At 59.9% G+C, this 18,528-nt stretch overlaps 3 protein-coding genes across 9 annotated transcripts; 1 reads left to right on the top strand and 2 right to left on the bottom strand.

Annotated features, from left to right (window-relative positions):
- Window positions 1-298: 298 nt before the first annotated feature.
- On the bottom strand, window positions 299-963 carry MRPL34 (mitochondrial ribosomal protein L34). The gene is made up of 2 exons (XM_038163833.1): window positions 847-963; window positions 299-755 (listed from the first exon to the last, which is right to left on the bottom strand). The coding sequence occupies exons 1-2, from the start codon at window positions 888-890 to the stop codon at window positions 485-487; spliced, it is 315 nt and encodes a 104-aa protein (XP_038019761.1). The 5' UTR covers window positions 891-963; the 3' UTR covers window positions 299-484.
- Window positions 964-1,926: 963 nt separating this feature from the next.
- Window positions 1,927-9,927, top strand: ABHD8 (abhydrolase domain containing 8). Its single transcript, XM_038163825.1, has 5 exons — window positions 1,927-2,379; window positions 5,005-5,719; window positions 7,140-7,310; window positions 7,715-7,931; window positions 8,416-9,927. The coding sequence occupies exons 2-5, from the start codon at window positions 5,013-5,015 to the stop codon at window positions 8,563-8,565; spliced, it is 1,245 nt and encodes a 414-aa protein (XP_038019753.1). The 5' UTR covers window positions 1,927-2,379; window positions 5,005-5,012; the 3' UTR covers window positions 8,566-9,927.
- Window positions 9,928-10,864: 937 nt separating this feature from the next.
- BABAM1 (BRISC and BRCA1 A complex member 1) lies at window positions 10,865-15,756 on the bottom strand. 7 transcript variants are annotated; one of them, XM_038163830.1, is made up of 9 exons: window positions 15,514-15,671; window positions 14,581-14,965; window positions 14,241-14,299; window positions 13,545-13,665; window positions 13,136-13,214; window positions 12,745-12,769; window positions 12,216-12,345; window positions 11,939-12,025; window positions 10,865-11,320 (listed from the first exon to the last, which is right to left on the bottom strand). In XM_038163830.1, the coding sequence occupies exons 2-9, from the start codon at window positions 14,923-14,925 to the stop codon at window positions 11,123-11,125; spliced, it is 1,044 nt and encodes a 347-aa protein (XP_038019758.1). In that variant the 5' UTR covers window positions 14,926-14,965; window positions 15,514-15,671; the 3' UTR covers window positions 10,865-11,122. The 7 variants fall into 7 exon arrangements, with proteins under 7 accessions (XP_038019758.1, XP_038019760.1, XP_038019757.1 ...); XM_038163832.1 differs by having other exon boundaries at window positions 12,745-12,763; XM_038163829.1 differs by lacking the exons at window positions 12,745-12,769; window positions 15,514-15,671 and adding an exon at window positions 15,735-15,756 and having other exon boundaries at window positions 13,108-13,214; window positions 14,581-14,926.
- Between the last annotated feature and the right edge of the window lie 2,772 nt (window positions 15,757-18,528).

Below are 18,528 nucleotides of genomic sequence, written 5' to 3'. Positions count from 1 at the left end.
GCGTGCTGGGAGTTGTAGTTTGGGCGGCGAGACGGCTCGTTAATTAAGGGGCCAGTCATTAAGCGGCGGTTCATTAGCAGCGCGGGGAGAAGGAGAATTCCTTCCCTTTATCCCATCCCAGAGGTGATGCTGGAATCAGGAGCCCAGGCTGAGTGAAGGAAACCTGAATTCCAGCCCTCATTCCACACCCCCACCTTTCCACCCTCCCCAAATCTCTGCCCTGGAGCCGCCAGGTGCCCCCTCCTCATTAAATCCCCCACCCTAATTAACGCAAGAACTTCCAGGCGACACGGTGGGATTTCAACACACTCCGCATCCCCACGTTTATAAACAAACAAAATAAAAAAACCTTGGAATAAACACACGGAAAACGCGAGGATAATTCAACAACTGAAGCAGCAGCCGCGCCCCAAACCCCTCAGAGGCACGGGGGGACAGGGCCAGCAGGGTCACCCCGAATTCCCAGAGGATTCCCGGGGCTCCCTCAGTGGCTCAGGGATTTCCTGCCCTTCAGCATCCGCCGCAGGATCACGGCCACGCCGCCGGGAGTTCTGATCCGTTTGATCCAGCCGTGAGTCTTCTTCCGCTTCCAGTTGTTGGGCTGGTACTCGTTCCCCCGGGATTTTCCACGGATTTGTCGGAAATTCCACGCTGGGGCCGGGACGCGGCAGAGAACGGCGGCCTTGGAAGCGACGGGAAGAGACTCCAGAGCGTTTGGGAGCAGCGGGAAGGGAAAACCTCGCAGCAGGGAGAAGCTTGAGGGAAATTAAAGCAGAACGAGGAGTGAGGAGAGGGAAATGAAATAAAAATTTGGAATTTTAAGGTTGGGATTTCCCCTCCCGGTACCTGCGGCCGCCGGCCCGCACCCACCCCGGGCCCAACGCCGCCATTTTGCTCCGCCCGCCAACAACGCCGCTTGCTATTGGCTCCGCCCTCCCAGCCAATCACAGCCGGCTTCGCGCCGCAAGGGTTGATGGGAGTTGTAGTTCTCATGGGGTAGTGGCGGAGTTACCATGGCAACGGCGCCTCTGCGGCTTTGTCGCCTCGGGGGTGTCGGTTGTCCCCCAGGATGTCGCGACAGGGCCACGAAGCCACTCCCTGTGCCTGAAAGGGCTCCAAGAGAGCTGGAGAGGGACTTGGGCCAAGGGATGGAGGGACAGGAGCCTGGGAATGGAGTTGCAATGGGAAAAGGGAGATTTGGGGGGATTTGGGGAAGGGATTCCTGGCAGGGAGAAATTCCCGGAGCAGCTGTGGCTGTTGCAGGCCTGGAATGCCCCAGGAAAGGTGGGAGCAGCCTGGGACGCTCCAAGATGGCACTGGCTGGGATTTCAGGTGCTTCCAAGCCAGAGAATTCCAGATTTTCCTTTTTGGGATCACTCCCAGCCCTAGAGTAGGAGCAGCTCTGGGATTTTTCCCTCCTGGATTTTGTGGCCCGGCAGGAATGAGGGGATGTGGCTCAACCCTCCCCAAGCCCAAAATCTGGGGAAATAAACTCAAAAGTCAGCCCTGGTTTGGTTTTTGGCCTCCTGGACGTGGCACTGCCACATTCATGTCACTGCCACATGAGTGACAGGTTGGTGGCAATGCGACCCTCCTGGCACTGCCCGTGGCGCCGCCACACTCGCCCCCTTTGCCACCCCACAAGCACCACAGTGTCACCACCCCCTCCCAAATGCCACCTCTGTCCCTGTCCCCTCCTGTCCCTGTCCTGTCCCACTCCCTGTCCCTTCCCCTTATCCTTGTCCTCATCCCTGTCCCATACCTGTCCCCGTCCCTGTCCCCGTCCCCTCCTGTCCCCTCCCGCGGCTGTCCCCTGCTGTCGCTGTCGCTGTCCCCATCCCTGTTCCTGTCCCCTCCCGCGGCTGTCGCTGTCGCTGTCCCCTCCCGTGGCTGTCCCCTCCCGCGGCTGTCCGTCAGGCGGTCCCGCCCCCGGCCCGGGGCTCGGGGCTTCGCCTTTTCCATGGCGACCGCTCCAAGGACGAGCGCGGGGCGCGCCCGGGGCGGGCGGGGGCGGCACTCGGGGGGCTTCGGGCGACTCGGGGCGTTTGGGGGCATCTCCGGGGGGGGCTGAAGGAATTCCCTCCCTCCCGCCCCCCCAAGAACGCCTGGAAAAAAAATAATCGGGATTTTCACCGCCCTGCTCCGCCTCTCCTCCGGGAATTCTGCGGAATTCCAGGATTTGCGCCGGGAATCCTGCACAATTCCAGGATTTGCACCAGGAATCCTGCACAATTCCAGGATTTGCCCTAGGAATTCGGCGCAATTCCAGGGTTTGCAGCAGGAATCCTGCAGATTTCCAGGATTTGCAGCGGGAGTTCTGCGCAATTCCCGGGTTTTTTCCTCACCCCGCATCCCCGGAATCGCTGGGCCATCGATGAGGTGAGCGGCGCTTTTTTCCCCTGCGGGGCTGCGGGAATGTCCGGGCGCCCAGGGTGCTGCTGGGGGTGGGGATGACCCAAAAATGCGGGAATTTTTGCCGTCGGGAAAAAAAAAAATCTGCGAGGGGGGTTGGGGTGTTGTGGGGCAGAGAGGAGCCGGGAAAAACCCGGATCTGTGCAGGTGCGCCAGGGAGGGGGGAAAGGAGGGGAATTATCCTGGAAACGCAACTCGGGGGAAAGCTTCCCTCGTTCCTTCCCTCGTTCCTTCCTTCATTCCTTCCCTCGTGATGCAACGGCGGGGAAGGATTGCTGGGGGGGAGGGGGGGTCCAATCCCGCTGGAATTTCGGCTGGAAATTCGGCTGGAATTTCGGGAAAAGCTGCCCGTGGTGGGGGGAAGGCTGGGCTGGTTCCAGTACCTGATCCCAAACCCAGATCCCAAACCTGGATCCCAAATCCGCATCCCAGACCCAGATCCTAAATCCTGATCCCAAATCCTGATTCCAAATCCTGATCCCAACCCCAGATCCCAACCCCAGATCCCGAGTCCCCCATGCCAGCCCCGGTGTCAGGATCCCAAGGCCAGATCCCAACAGCACGATCCCAGTGGAAGGATCCCTTTGGCTGGATCCCTCGGCTGGATCCCTCCGGCTCCAGGATCCCTCAGCCAGATTCCGCCGTTCCTGCTTCATTTCCATTCCCAGCCTTACATATGGCACCGGATTCCCAAATTAATGAAATCCTGAATTTCCAAATTCCCGAAATCCCGAATTTCCACATTCCCGAATTCCCAGATTCCCAGGTTCCTGAATTCCCAAATTACTGAAATCCCAAATTCCCAAAATCCTGAATTCCTGAACTCCCGGATTCCTGAATTCCCAGATTCCCGACCTCTCAGATTCCTGATTTCCCAGATTCTTAATTTCCCAAAGTCATGGATTCCTGCATTCCCAGATTCCCAGATTCCCGGGGCTGGGAAGGAGCCGGGTTGGGACAACCTCCCCCCATCCCGTTTCCATGGCAACCGGCGCCATTCCCGCCTTCCCGCATCCATCGGGATCCTGTTCCAGTCTCTCCTCCCTGGATGCTCCCGGGCACCGAGTGCGGGGGAGACGGGATCTGGGGATCTGGGACCCAGGAATCTGGGGATCCCGGATTATGGGAATCTGGGAATCCGGAGAGCTGGGAATCCAGAATCTGGGAATCTGGAGATCTGGGGATCCGGGAATCTGGGAATTCAGGAACCCGGGATCCAGGGATCTGGGACTCCAGAATCTGGGAATATGGGAATCCAGAAAGCCAGGGATCCAGGATCTGGGAATGCAGGGATTATGGGAATCCAGGGATCCGGGAGTGAGTCTGGGATGGATCCCTGGAGCTGCCAGCTCCCGCTGGGATTTACCCCTGGAAGCGCTGGGTGGGTTGGATTTGGGCATGCCAGAGGGATTTTCCAACCTTAATCCCAGGATTCCAGGTGGGTTTGTCTGGATTTCCATGGGAACAGGCAGATCCCGGGCCTGGATCTCCGTGATCCACAGGAATGGGAACTGGGATCCCAATCCCACAGGAGTGGGATCTGGGATCAGGATCCCACAGGAATGGGATCAGGATCCCGCAGGATCAGTGCTGGGATCCCACTCTCTCCTAGCGTTGCCATCAATAATTCACCGTGTTTGTTTTCCCTCCGCCATAATTAACCCATTCCCAACCTCCGTGCCCCCATTCCCACCAGCTTTTCCCTGAATATTCCCAAAATCCCAAGATTTCAGCTCCAGCAGCGAGCTTTGGGAACAGCCGGGATAATCCCACACCCCACATTCCTTAGTTTGTTCTGTGGAGAGATTTTAATTAAATTTTAATTCCCACCTCGGATGCTGCTTCCGACCACAGCCGTGTTTATATTTAATGGGGTAAATATTTCAAATTGTTGGGTAAATATTTATCTTTTACGGGATAAATAATGAATTCCCAGGACTGGAGCTTCCCTGCACTCCACATTTGGTAGGAAAAGGGAATTTTCTGTTCCAAACAGGCTTTTTTTCCCCCCAGGTTTTTTCCTTCAGCCAGAATAAATCCCTTTTCCAAGGGTTGTGATGGGAACTTCAGGGACTGGGGACAGGGATGTGACCCAGAAAAAAGTAGGATGGGGAATTTTCAGTGTTTCCACGTTTTTCCATGGTTTTCAATTGTTTTCCATAGTTTTCCACATTTTTCCATGTTTTCCCATGTTTTTTTCCACATTTCCCCCCTTTTCCCAATTTTTTCCCAGGAATCACCATGCTGACCACCATTGCCAACAGGTTCCCTTTGCCACAACCCTTTGCTGGAATTGGGGCTGAATCTCATTCCCCCCCCCCTTTCCCCCCATTTCCTCCAATTTGCTCCTATTTCCCCCCATTTTTCCCAATTTTTTCCCATTTCCCCCCATTTTCCCCCATTATTCCCCACTTTCCCCAATTTTCCTACATTTTTCCCTGCTTCCCATGTTTTTCCCCCATTTTTTCCCCATTTCCCCCCATTATTCCCCATTATCCAACCTTTTTGCCCAATTTTTCCCCCCATTTTTCCTCCTTTTTCACCATTTCCCCCCACTTTTCCCCAATTTCCCCCATTTCCCCCATTTTCCAGGCATCACCATGCTGACCAGCATCACCGACGGCTTCCTCTGCTGCCTGCTGGGCAAGAGCCCCAACGCCGTGGGGCCACTGGACAGTGTTGAGTCCAGCGACGGCTTCACCTTCCTGGAGGTGAAACCCGGCCGGATCCTCCGGATCCGCCACAGCGTTCCCGATCGCCCGCGATCCCCGCGATCGCCCCCGGGATCCCCCGCGGGATCGTCCCCGGAGCGCGGCGCCGTGCGCTGCCAGCGCCGCATCACGCTCTACCGCAACGGGCAGCTGCTGATCGAGAACCTGGGCGATGCCGCGCGCCCTGAGAGCGCCCGCGGCCCCCGGTGCCCGCAGCACCCGCAGCCCAACGCCAACGGTGAGCCGGGAGCGCCGGATCCCGCCGGGACGGCCGCCAAGCGTCGGAAGCGCAAGCCCAAGCGGGTGGTGACGGTGGACTGCAAGAAGCACATCACGAGCTGCAAGGGCACGCACAGCGACGTGGTGCTGTTCTTCATCCACGGCGTTGGCGGCTCCTTGGACATCTGGAAGGAGCAGCTGGAATTCTTCTCCAAGCTGGGCTACGAGGTGGTGGCGCCGGATTTGGCGGGGCACGGTTGTAGCTCGGCGCCGCCCGTGGCCGCCGCCTACACCTTCTACGCGCTGGCCGAGGACATGAGGGCCGTGTTCAAGCGCTACGCCAAGAAAAGAAACATCCTCATCGGGCACTCCTACGGGTAAGGGGCTGGGAGTGGGGTGGGATTGTCCCAGAAAATGGGAATGCCCACAAACCCCATGTTTTAGGAGTTTGGGGATCCCATTCTTTTTATCCCATTTTTATCCCATTTATATCCCATTTTTATCCCGTTTCTCCCAGGATTCGGAGCTCCTGAGTGCCCTTGGGGCGGGCACCATCTCGGTGCCCAGCTAATCCCGAGCGGGCACTGGAAGGGCAGGGACCATAAATAAGATAAGCCAGGATTAGGGCTCCTGATTAGGAGGAGACCAAAGGAGGAGCTGGATCCAGCGAGGCTGGCTCGGGACAAGGCTGGGGCAGCCTGGAAGGCACCAGGGGGGTGGGCTGGGCAGGGGGCACCAAATCCTGCCCCAAAAGGGCCTGAGGGACTCTGCCCCACAAAATGTGGGGTGGGGTGGGGTGGGGAGGGAGAGGGAAAATCCTCTCGTGATCCGAGGGACACTGCCAGGGTGGCATAGGGACAGGGCAGGGACCCCTTGGCATGGGCAGGGACATGGGACATGGCAGAGACAGGACAGGGACATGGACAGGGACACTTCCCACTGTCCCAGGGCCACTCCTGGGACACTCCTGGCTCCAAGGGACACTGCCAGGGATGGCACAGGGACACGGCCGTGGAACACCTTCACCTGTCCCAAGCCCCCTCCAACTGTGGCCACCCTGCTGCCCCCAGCCTGTGGGGGGATAGAATGGAGATGGTATATAAAGTAATCTTACCCCTAAGGAGTTGCAGCTGGGAGGAGCTGCAAAAATGAGGAAGAAGGCCTAACTATCAAAATGAGGAGAAGGCCTAACTTCAACAAGCCACAGCTATAACTAGTAAGAACAGTAGGAGCTATAAAAGAGTGGGTTGGCTTGTCAAGGGGACACGCCTTAAAGCAGGAAGGGAACTGGAGTCAGTCAGTTACCTGGTGAGAGAGGAAGGATGTGCTCAGAGGAGCTGCTCGCCGGAAAACACCGAATAGGTATGAAACTTTTGTAAGAAAGAGATGATAGCATAAAAATTCCTGTTACTTATATGCATATATGACAAGACCAGCCCACCCCTACCACGCTGGCACCGTGTCCCCATGTCCACTCAGGGTGTCTTTCTGCACCCTCCTGGCACAGGAGTGCCCGGAGCTGGGGCGCAAAGTGATCACAATCAATATAATTAATATAATTCATATAATTAATAATTAAAATAGGGAAAGCCAAGCACTCCACAGTTATTTTTAACCCTTTCAGAGTGTCCTTCTGCACCTTCTGGGTACTGGTGCACGAGTACCCAGAGCTGGTGCACAAAGTGATCACAATCAACTAATATAACTAATATAATTAATACAATCAATATAATTAGTATAATTAATAATTAAAATATGGAAGGCCAAGCACTCAGTGGTTATTTTTAACCCTTTCAGGGTGTCCTTCTGCACCTTCCTGGCTCATGAGTACCCCGAGCTGGTGCACAAGGTGATCATGATCAACGGGGGCGGCCCCACGGCGCTGGAGCCCAGCCTGTGCTCCATCTTCAATCTGCCACCGTGTGTGCTGCACTGCCTGTCCCCCTGCCTGGCCTGGAGCTTCCTCAAGTGAGTCACCACTGCCACCCCAGGGTCCTGTGCCACCCAGGGGGCAGCCTGGCACTGCCACTGCCGAGGGAGGGGACACAGTGTGGCTTTTGGTGGGCTGGGGGCTTCCTGTACCACCCAAGGGGACATCCTGGCACTGCCACTCTGAGACAGGGGACAGGGGATGGCTTTTGAGGGGCTGGAAGCTCCTGTCACCTCTCAGGGGACTCATGCCAGCACTGCCTTCACTCACTTCACTCTGAGTGAAGGGACAGGGGGTGGTTTTTGGGGGGCTGGAGGGCTGGGGCTCATTCTGGCACTGCCACCCCGAGGGAGGTGACAAAGCGTGACTTTTGAGGTGCTGGGCTGCTCACCCTCGCTGCCAACCCCCGAATTTCGAGCTGAGCCCACTCCCCCCGTGCCAGGGCCGGCTTTGCCCGCCAAGGTGCCAAGGAGAAGCAGCTGCTGAAGGAGGGCAATGCCTTCAACGTCTCGTCCTTTGTGCTGCGCGCCACCATGAGCGGGCAGTACTGGCCCGAGGGCGATGAGCTGTACCACGCTGAGCTGGCAGTGCCTGTGCTGCTGGTGCACGGCATGCACGACAAGTTCGTGCCCATCGAGGAGGACCAGAGGATGGCAGAGGTACGGGGGTGGCACCACTGAAAGGCCTTTGGGCGGTCTGCCCCCCCACCAAAATGTGGGGTGGCTGCTGGAGGGTGGAGCCTGGGGTGGGGGTGGGGAGGGAGGGGGAGACACCCTTGTGGTCCGAGGGACACTGCCAGGGTGGCACAGGGACGGGCAGGAACACCTTGGCATGGGCAGAGACATGGCAGGGACACCTTGGCATGGGCAGGGACCCCTCCCACTGTCCCAGGGTGCTCCAAGGGACACTGCCAGGGATGGCACAGGGACTTGGACAGGGACATTGACAGGGACACGTCCCACTGTCCCCGGGTGCTCCAAGCCCTGCCAGGGACACTCCCTGGGAGGGGACAGAGTGGCTTTGGAGGGCTGGGGCAGGGCCGGGGCTCATCCTGCCACTGCCACTCACCAGGGAGGGGACAGAGTGGCTTTTGGGGGCTCGTGCCACCTCTAGGGGTGTCTGACCATGTCGCTGTCCTCGCAGATCCTGCTGATTGCCTTCCTGAAGGTGATCGACGAGGGTAGCCACATGGTGATGCTGGAGTGCCCCGACACGGTGAACACGCTGCTGCACGAGTTCGTCCTCTGGGAGCCCGACACGCCCGCGGCCCGTGGCGACGGCGACACCAAATGAGGGCCAGCGACACGCGGGGACAGCGGGCTGGCTGCTCCCGCGGCAGAGGCGGAGCGGGCTCGGCCCGGCCGCCAGCCCGGCTTGTGCCCACGGCGAGCGAGGAGGAGCCCCCGGGCTGGGATGGCAGCGCCGGGAGAGGAGCGCGGCCAGTGCCCAGGGCCGGGGACAGCGGGGACACGGCTCGGCCTGTCCCCAACCCCGGCAGGACAGCGGGGACACGGCATGGCTGGTCACCAACCCCGACAGGACAGCGGGGACACGGCTCGGCTGGTCCCCAACCCCGGACATGCCACACCTGGACACGCCACACCTGGTCCCTGGGCCCGGAAGATGTCACACGGAGTCCCCAACCGCCAGGGACACAGGGGACACGGCACAGCCGGTCCCCAGCTACCCCCGGACACGCCACCCCCGCTCCCCGCCCCCGGCGCTGGAGCGGCTCCGTCCCGGTTTCTTTGTCGCCGTCGTTGTCATTCCTGCACACAGCGACACCGGGAGGACACGGAGGGTCCCCGCAGGGATTTTCGGGGCGGGTTTCAGGAGAATCCAGAGGCTCCCCCGCGTCGGGATTTGCTCGGAATTTGGGGGTTCCTTGTGGGGTTCGGCAGCTCCTGCTGGGAAGAGGAGGAGGAGGAGGATGATGAGGATTCCCGGGATCACGGCGTGCCCCCGCTGCTAGCAGCGCTTTTAGGGCAGAACCCCTCCGGGACACCCCCGGGCATTTCCCACTGCTCCCCGGGATCTACTCGGGATCCACCCAGGGAGCAGCAAGGGACAGCAGGACCCCGATTCCCGGTGAGGATTCCCGATAATTCCTGCCCGGTTCCGCAGGATCCGGGACCACCGGATCCCACCTGATCCCTGCCGATCCCACCCGATCCCGCCCCTCCTGTACGAACCCCCCCCATTCCCGGGAACCGAGCAGGACTGGAGGAGCCCCCCGAGGATGTCCCCGGTGCCACCCGCAATGCCAAGAGGTGCCACCTGTCCCCCCCTCCCCAAAATTCCCGACTTTTAAACCAAAGAAGGCGCCGACCCCGCAGACACCTCGCCCCTGTCCCTTGTCCCCACCCTGTCCCCTGCCCCACACGGGCTGGCACTGCACCGAGGGGCTCAGGGGACCCCACTGATGTCCCCGGGGTGTCCCCTGTGCCAACCCCACCCACTGCTGTCTCATAATGAGAATTTTACTCCTCCCTGGCACCCCAAAACCGCCACCAATGCCCCAAAAATGCCACGCGCCGGCTGTGGGGTCACAGCTCTGTCCCCTCCCGCCGGGAGCCACATTCCTGTCGCGCTGCCACCCCCGCTGCCACCGCCGTGTCCGTGCCAGGCGTGCCAGTAAAGCCGTGCCCAATGCCAGCCCAGTGTGAAGCCGTGCTCAATGCCAGGCCAGTGCCAGTGAAGCCGGGCTAATGCCAGCCCCGCCGGGTCCGTGCTCAATGCCAGCCCGGTGCCAGCCCGGTGCCAGTAAGGCTGTGCCCAGTGCCAGCCCTGCCGGGTCCGTGCTGGGGGCGCCGGGGCAGGGATGGGATCCCAGAAATTCCTGGGAAAACCGACCCGGGACAGGATTTATGGGAAAATCAGAATAGTCCCCAAAAATGTCACCCTGGGGTGCTCAGTGTCCCCTTGAAGTGTTCAGTGTCACCTTGGGGCACTTAGGGTCACCCTGGGGTGGTGAGGGTGGCCTGGGGGTGTCCCCAGGCCACTCATGGTACGGTACAAGACGAGGACACCCTGGGTGGCACTCGGGCCCAGCCAGTGGCCACAAGCCTGGGGGTGGGCACGGGGGCAAGGATGGCACCCTCGGGGATTGGGGACACACGCACAGGGTCTGGGGACAGCACCTTCCGGGACTGGGGACAGCACCCCCCGGGACTGGGGACAGCACCGGGACCCCCCTTGACTGTGCTGGGAGGGCTGAGGGCTGCGGGATTTGGGATTGGGAATGAGGGGCTGGGAATGGGAATGGGGGATTTGGGGTTGGGAATGGGGATTTTGGGGTGACGCCCATCACGTCGAATGACGTCACACACAGGGGGCAGGGCCACGACACTCAGCGCCACCCCGTGGCCAAAACTGGCACTGCCCAGCGCCACCAACAGGACCTCGATCCCCATGACCTGGAGGTGACACAGGGCCAGGAGAGGGGACCCTAACCCCACAAAAATCCTCTGTTAACCTTTGCCACCCAAAATCCCCCTTTTCCTGCCCCATTTCCCCCTCAACTCCCCCAAACCTCACCCCAAATCCCCCAAAACCTCCCAAATTTCACCCCAAACCTCCCAACGAAATCCCCTTTTTGTGTCTCTTTTTCAGGTTTATTTTGCTCACAAAGAGGCTCCCGGGCCATCCAAACTCTCGGGTTTTATTGTCTCGTGGTGTCCTGAATCCCAAATGTCCAATCTGCATTTCTGCATTCACACTGCAGGGTCTGGAGCCAGCTCAGTTCTGACCAAGTTTTACATTTAAAACGGGGATTGGCGTTTTGCACTGGGCTGGCCCCTCAGAGGGTGGCCTGGCCTTGGGGGCTGTCCCCTCAGGCGGTGGCAGTCCCTCAGCTGCTGGTGTCCCCCTCGGGGCTGTCCCCGTCCAGCAGCCCGTAGCAGGCGTGGCTCTGGCAGGGCCGCTGCAGGGGATGCGCCAGCAGCTTGGCCATGCAGTTGTGCAGCTCCAGCGCCGGCCCCGCTAGAGCCACCTCATACTTGTAGTTGGTGCCTTTGGTGTCCAGGCTGCCAAAAAACCCAAACATGTCCTGGGGAGGGGACACACGGGGACACACAGGGGTTAAATCTGGCTTGTCCTGACCTCAAATCCTGAGAAATTTCCTCTTTTTGTCCTCACGATTTGCACACAAGTTTCCCTCAAAATTTTGGCTTTTTGTCACCCCTTTGTTGGTGATCCCCCACTGTCCTTTGGCCTCCTAAATCACCCCCAAACCCACCCCATTTTCCCTAAATCCCCCCATTTCCCCCCCAAACCCCCCCATTCCCACAAAAAGGGGGAAAATTTTGGGGAAAAAGAAAATAAAAAAGGAAAAATGGGGACAAATGAGGGAAAAAATTGGGAATGTGAGGAAGAAATTTTGGGGGAAAAGAAAATAAAAAAGGAAAAAATGGGACAAATGAGGGAAAAAATGGGGGGAATTTGAAAGGAAAATTTAGGGGGAAAAAGAAAATGAACGAAAAATGGGGACAAATCAGGGAAAAAATTGGGGGAATTCTGGAGGGAAAATTTTGGGGAAAAAGAAAATAAAAAAGGAAAAATGGGACAAATGAGGGAAAAAATGGGAGAATTTTGGAGGGGAAAAGGGAGGATTTGGGGGGGGAAGGGAGAAACTTGGCGGAATTTGGGGGATTTTGTGCCCTTTCACCTTCCAGCTGCCCTCGTCTTCCTTCTCATCCAGCCCGTTGTGGATGTAAACGACGTCGAAGAAGAAATAGGGGCACTGCAGCAGCTTCTGGGGGAAAAGGGGATTGGGGGGAGATTTGGGGGATTTGGGGGGAGACTGGGAGGATTTGGGGGAATTTGGAGCATTTGGGGTGAGATTTGGGGAATTTGGGGAGGAAATGGGGGATTTGGGGTGGCACAGGGGTATTTTGGGGTGGCACAGGAGGATTTTGGGCTGACATCACAGGGGTGGCACAGACCTTGACGTGCTCGCCCCCACAGAAGTGGGGCTGGCAGCGCGGGCGCCCGAACACCAGGATGGTTCTGACCACGAAGGGCGGGGGGATGGTCTGGACATTGTCTGTCACCGGCAGCTCCACCTTCTGCTGGCTGGGGACAGGGATGGGACAGGGTGGCACCCAGGGGACAGGAGGGCACCCAGGGTTGGGACAGGGTGGCACCCAGGGGACAGGGACAGGACAGGGGGGCACCCAGGGGACAGGGACACAGTGGCACCCACAGGGTCAGGGACAGGACAGGGTGGCACCCGGGGACAGGGTGGCAGCCATGAGGACAGGACGGCGTGACACCCAGGGGGATGGGGACAGGACAGGGTGGCACTCATGGGGATGGGGACAGGACAGGGTGGCACCCACAGGGACAGGGGAGAGGGACAGGATGACACTCCTGGGTCAGGGTGTCAGCCACGGGGACAGGGCTTAGGTGCCACCCTCCCCTGGCACTCTCCAAGCCCTCCCCAGAACATTCCAGAACCCCCCTGGTGCTCACATGAGGTTGAAGAGCCCGTCCAGATCTGAGCTCAGGGTCAAGGCTGCTCCTGGCACCTGTGCCACCCCCAGGGCCACCCTGGCACCTGTGCCACCCCCAGGGCCACCCCCAGGGCCACCCTGGCACCTGTGCCACCCCCAGGGCCACCCCCAGGGCCACCCTGGCACCCAAGACACCCCCAGGGCCACCCCCAGGGCCACCCTGGCACCCAAGACACCCCAATGCTACCCAAGGGACCCCAGTGGCACCCCAGTGGCAAAAAAGGGACACCCAGGTGGCACCCAGGACACCCAGGTGGCACCCAGGACACCCAAGGGACCCCAGTGGCACCCAGGACACCCAGGGGGCACCCAGGACACCCCCCTAGCACGGTGGTGGCACGGCAGGATACTGAAGGACTGGCACACGACGGTGTCCAGGTCGTAGAGGCAGCTGCAAACCTCGCGTGGGTCCGACGTGAACCCCGAGAGCTGCGGGGGCATCGGGCTGGCACCGGGCTGGCACTGGCCCTGTCCCCACCCCTGTGTCCACCTCTGTCCCTGTCCCCATCCCTGTTCCCATCCCTGTCCCTGTCCCCACCTGGCACACCAGCCCCTCTGTCCCCATCCCTGTCCCCACACTTTCCCCACCCTGTGCCCGTCCCCCCTGGCACCCCAGCCCTGCTGTCCCCATCCCTGTGCCTGTCCCTGTCCCCACTGTCCCCCTGGCTGTCACTGGCCCCTTGCAGTGTTCATCAGTCCCTGTCTCGGTCCCCACCCCTGTCCCTACCCTGTCCCCATCCCTGTGCCCGTGTCACCTACCCAGGTGGCATCGTTGTTGACCACCACCAGGGCGAACTCGTGGCTTTTGTCGATTTTGTGTTTGGTCCTGACGAACATCTCGATCATCTTCTGTGCCACCGTCAGGGCATTGCTGCGGCACCTGCGCGGGCACGGCTCAGGGCACCCGACCCCAAACACACAACCCACAAACACCACCAACACCAGAAACACCAAAAACCCCAAAAACCGCAAACCCCGAACACACAAACACCAAAAACCCCAAACACAAACCCCAAACACCCCAAACTCCAAACACACAAATTCCAGAAACCCCAAAAACAACAGAAACCCCAAACACCACAAACTCAAAACATGCAAACCCCAAACACACAAACATCAAAAACCACCAACCCCAGAAACCCCCAAAACCACCAACCTCAAACACACAAATCTCAGAAACCCAGAAACCCCCAAAACCACCAACCCTGAACACACAAACCCCAAAACCCATAAACCCCTGCTTGGCACCCCAAAAATCACACAAGCCCAAAAAACCACACCTGGCACCCCAAAACACACAACCCCCCGCCTGGTACTCCAAACACACCACAAAAAACCCCCAAAAAACCCCACAAACCCCATAAACCGCACCTGACACCCCATAAACCACACAAACCCCAAAAACCCACCCAGCACCCCAAAAACCCCAACTTTTTGGCATCCCCTGTTCCTGACCCGTTGAAGGACTCCAGTTTGGGCACTGCCATCTCCTCGGCCAGGTCCAGGCAGATGATCTGGGGGGGGGCGGGAACACGGCTGAGAACGCAGAGCATCCCGAGAGACCCCTAGGGACCCCAAAACGTCCACAGAGACCCCAGAGTTTCCCCAGTCTCCCCCATTCCTCTCCCAATCCCCTCCCACTCCTTCCCAAATCCCTCCCAGTTCCTCCCAGTTTCTTCCAATCCCCTCCCAGTCTCTCCCAGTCCCCTCCATTCTCCTCCCAGTCCATCCCCAGTCCCCCCCAAACCCTTCCAGTCCCTCCTATTCGCATCCCAGTCCCCTCCCAGTTCCTCACCACCTTCTCGGGGCAGTTCACCCGCGGTGTTCTCACGGTCACCTCCCCGTGCTGGGCGCTACCCGGGCCGTGCCAGGCCGTGCCAGGCTGCCCGGGGCCGCCAGGGGGGCTGTGCCCGGCGCTGGCCGCTTCCCCCTCGCCCTCGCTCCGGTTGCCCACGGCGTCTCCGCGGTTGCCCACGGCCTCTGCCCGGTCGCCCACGGCCTCTGCCCGGGTGCCCGCGCTGCCTGGGCCGCTCAGGGCTCGGTCCTCGGCGCCCTCAGGGTTGGAGCGGGTGCGAGGGCGAACTTCTGGAACCTTCTCCTCCTCGTCCTCGGCTGCGCTGCCCGGCTCTGACGTGTCCATCCTGAAATGGGGGGGCCGGCACCCCAAAATCGGGGGTGCGCTGGGGATGGGACCCCAAAATCAGCGGTTCAGGGGGGCTGGGACCCCCAAAACGGGGAATTCTCTGTGCCTGGGACCCCAAAATCAGAGGGTCAGGGGTGCTGGGATCCCAAAACCGGGGTGTTCTCTGCGCCTAGGACCCCAAAGTCGGAGGGTGCTGTGGGGATGGGACCCCATAATCAAGGGTGTCCCGGTGTGGCTGTGACCCCAAACCCGGGGGACTCGGGGGGGATCCCGGTGCGTCGGCAGGGGCTCCAAGGAGGGGAGGGCAGAAAGGGCAGGGACTCCGCGGATTCTGGGAGGGGTCCCCACTCCTTGCACCCCCTCCCCACTCCCCCCCCCCCTGGAGTCCCTTCCCTCCACACCCCCATTCTCGGACCCCCTCTCCCAGGCCCCCCCCCCACCCCTCCCCTGCCCCATTTCCCACACCTCACGCCCCCATCTCTTCCCACCCTCTCTTCCCCACCTCCCCCCCCGCTCCTGTTCGCCCCCGAGCCCCCAAAACCCCCCTGAACCCCCCAAAATCCCCCCCGAGCCCCCCGTGCTCACCGCTCTCAGCCGCTCAGGCCCCGCCGGAAACGGCGCCGTGCGAGGGCTGCTGGGAGTTGTAGTCCCTCGGATGTCACGCTGCCACTACAGAGGGGACCCCCCCCGAGTGCCTCCCCACGACCCTTTCCCCTCACGCACCCCTTCCTCACATCCCCCTGTTCATGTTCGCCCCCTGAGCCCCCCAAGGCCCCCTTGAACCCCCCAAAGTCCCCCGCGCACACCGCTCGCCGCCGCTCTGGCCCGGCCCCTTTCCGCCGGAAGTGGCGCCGCGCGAGGACTGCTGGGACTTGTAGTCCCTATGGAGCCCCGGCAATGCCCCCGAACGCCGCCCCCCGTCCCACAAATTCTCCCATTAACCGCGCTGCGCTCTGCCGCACCCTAAACCTGGCGTGAACCCCCCCGCCCCGAACGGCTTCCTGCACCCCAAACACTCCTGTTCTACCCTAAATATCCACGCACACCCCCAGAACTGCCTCGCACACCCCAAATGTCCATGTGCACCCCCAAATATCCACCTGCACCCCAAATATCCACGCGCCCCCCAAACCCCCCTGTACCCTCCCAAAACCGCCTCCCACACCCAAAATGTCCACGTTTCTGTGGAAAAGGAATAATTCAAATCTACACGCTAAGATATAAAGAGTGGTTAAGTCTGTTAAGGAGGTGGGACACACACCACCTTCTCCTGAACTTTGGCCACACAAGCAGCTTCTCTCTGCGATGCATGGCCCTGTGATTGCCCAAGGGATATGGAACAGCCATCCCACTTCAGGACACAGGGCTGCAGATAGTCACCGAGGGCTACAGGGTGTCACAGGGGTCTGCAGGGTGTCACCAGGGCCTGGGAGCAGCAGGACGACACGAAGAATGGGGGCAGCTGAGAGGCAGAAGGGGGCTTTAGGAGCAAAGGGGGGCTCCAGAGTAGCACAGAGAAGCTGAGAGGCAGCAGGGCGGAACATGAGGGTGACACAAAGAGGCAGAGGGGAAGGGGAAGCCTGAGAGGCAAAGTCGGAAGTACCTGAGGTGGACAGGAGAAACAGCGCGAAAACCACCCGAAACCTCACCTAAAAAACCACCACTGCTGGATTTCTGCGAATCTGAAGATGCCGCCCAGGGACAAGCTGCCACCTGTGCCAACTCGGGCTGCTTTGAGAGTGCCCATGGAGCTCTGCAAACTGAGACCAGGAACGTGGGCAGGTGAGTTTTGTTTTCCGGGGCAGAAGCCTTTGTCAGTACCGGGTAGGCCCTCGGCCCTTAGGGGCCGGCTGGCAGCCGGATATCCGTGAATCCGAAGATGCCGCCCAGGGAGAAGCTGCCACCTGTGCCAACTCGGGCTGCTTTGAGAGTGCCCATGGAGCTCTGCAAACTGACACCAAGATTGTGGGGATGTGACTTTTGCTTACCGGGGCACAAGCCTTCTTCAGTACCGGGTAGGCCCTCGGCCCTTAGGGGCCGGCTGGCAGCCGGATTTCCGCGAATCCGAAGATGCCGCCCAGGGACAAGCTGCCACCTGTGCCAACTCGGGCTGCTTTGAGAGTGCCCATGGAGCTCTGCAAACTGACACCAAGATTGTGGGGATGTGACTTTTGCTTACCGGGGCACAAGCCTTCTTCAGTACCGGGCAGGCCCTCGGCCCTTAGGGGCCGGCTGGCAGCCGGATTTCCACGAATCCGAAGATGCCGCCCAGGGACAAGCTGCCACCTGTGCCAACTCGGGCTGCTTTGAGAGTGCCCATGCAGCTCTGCAAACTGACACCAGGAACATGGGGTGGTAAGTTTTGCTTACCGGGGCAGAAGCCTTTGTCAGTACCGGGTAGGCCCTCGGCCCTTAGGGGCCGGCTGCCTGCTGGATTTCCGCGAATCCGAAGATGCCGCCCAGGGAGAAGCTGCCAACTGTGCCAACTCGGGCTGGTTTGAGAATGCCCATGGAGCTCTGCAAACTGAGACCAGGAACGTGGGCTGGTGAGTTTTGCTTACCGGGGCAGAAGCCTTTTTGTGTACCAGGTAGGCCCTCGGCCCTTAGGGGCCGGCTGCCTGCTGGATTTCCGCGAATCCGAAGATGCCGCCCAGGGACAAGCTGCCACCTGTGCCAACTCGGGCTGCTTTGAGAGTGCCCATGGAGCTCTGCAAACTGAGACCAGGAACATTGGGTGGTAAGTTTTGCTTACCGGAGCAGAAGCCTTTTTGTGTACCAGGTAGGCCCTTGGCCCTTAGGGGCTGGATGCCTGCTGGATTTCCGCGAATCTGAAGATGCCGCCCAGGGACAAGCTGCCACCTGTGCCAACACGGGCTGCTTTGAGAGTGCCCATGCAGCTCTGCAAACTGAGACCAGGAACGTGGGCTGGTGAGTTTTGCTTACCGGGGCAGAAGCCTTCTTCAGTCCGTGCAGGCCCTCGGCCATTAGGGGCCGGCTGGCTGCTGGATTTCCGCGAATCCGAAGATGCCACCCAGGGACAAGCTGCCACCTGTGCCAACTCGGGCTGCTTTGAGAGTGCCCATGCAGCTCTGCAAACTGAGACCAGGAACATGGGGTGGTAAGTTTTGCTTACCGGAGCAGAAGCCTTTTTGTGTACCAGGTAGGCCCTCGGCCCTTAGGGGCCGGATGCCTGCTGGATTTCCTGCGAATCCGAAGATTCCGCCCAGGGACAAGCTGCCACCTGTGCCAACTCGGGCTGCTTTGAGAGTGCCCATGCAGCTCTGCAAACTGAGACCAGGAACATGGGGTGGTAAGTTTTGCTTACCAGAGCAGAAGCCTTTTTGTGTACCAGGTAGGCCCTCGGCCCTTAGGGGCCGGCTGCCTGCTGGATTTCCGCGAATCCGAAGATGCCGCCCAGGGACAAGCTGCCACCTGTGCCAACTCGGGCTGCTTTGAGAGTGCCCATGGAGCTGTGCAAACTGAGACCAGGAACATTGGCTGGTGAGTTTTCTTTCCCTGGGGAGAAGCCTGCATATTACCTTTGGGCCCTTGGCCCTTAGGGGCCGGCTGCCTGCTGGATTTCCTGCGAATCCGAAGATT

The sequence above is a fragment of the Motacilla alba genome, chromosome 28 (genome assembly GCF_015832195.1).
Source record: "Motacilla alba alba isolate MOTALB_02 chromosome 28, Motacilla_alba_V1.0_pri, whole genome shotgun sequence".
In the NCBI taxonomy this organism is placed as follows: domain Eukaryota; kingdom Metazoa; phylum Chordata; class Aves; order Passeriformes; family Motacillidae; genus Motacilla; species Motacilla alba.
This window is presented reverse-complemented; position numbering and strand designations above follow the sequence as displayed.

Excerpts from the sequence above, each read along its gene's own strand:
- ABHD8 (XM_038163825.1), top strand. The coding sequence starts at position 5,013 with ATGCTGACCAGCATCACCGACGGCTTCCTCTGCTGCCTGCTGGGCAAG. Across the intron at positions 5,720-7,139 it reads CTCATCGGGCACTCCTACGG|GGTGTCCTTCTGCACCTTCC; the intron begins GTAAGGGGCTGG and ends TAACCCTTTCAG. Across the intron at positions 7,311-7,714 it reads CTGGCCTGGAGCTTCCTCAA|GGCCGGCTTTGCCCGCCAAG; the intron begins GTGAGTCACCAC and ends CCCCCGTGCCAG.
- BABAM1 (XM_038163829.1), bottom strand. The coding sequence starts at position 14,925 with ATGGACACGTCAGAGCCGGGCAGCGCAGCCGAGGACGAGGAGGAGAAG. Across the intron at positions 13,666-14,240 it reads AAACTGGAGTCCTTCAACGG|GTGCCGCAGCAATGCCCTGA; the intron begins GTCAGGAACAGG and ends GTGCCCGCGCAG. Across the intron at positions 12,026-12,215 it reads GTGGGGGCGAGCACGTCAAG|AAGCTGCTGCAGTGCCCCTA; the intron begins GTCTGTGCCACC and ends CTTTTCCCCCAG.
- MRPL34 (XM_038163833.1), bottom strand. The coding sequence starts at position 890 with ATGGCGGCGTTGGGCCCGGGGTGGGTGCGGGCCGGCGGCCGCAG. Across the intron at positions 756-846 it reads GTGCGGGCCGGCGGCCGCAG|CTTCTCCCTGCTGCGAGGTT; the intron begins GTACCGGGAGGG and ends ATTTCCCTCAAG.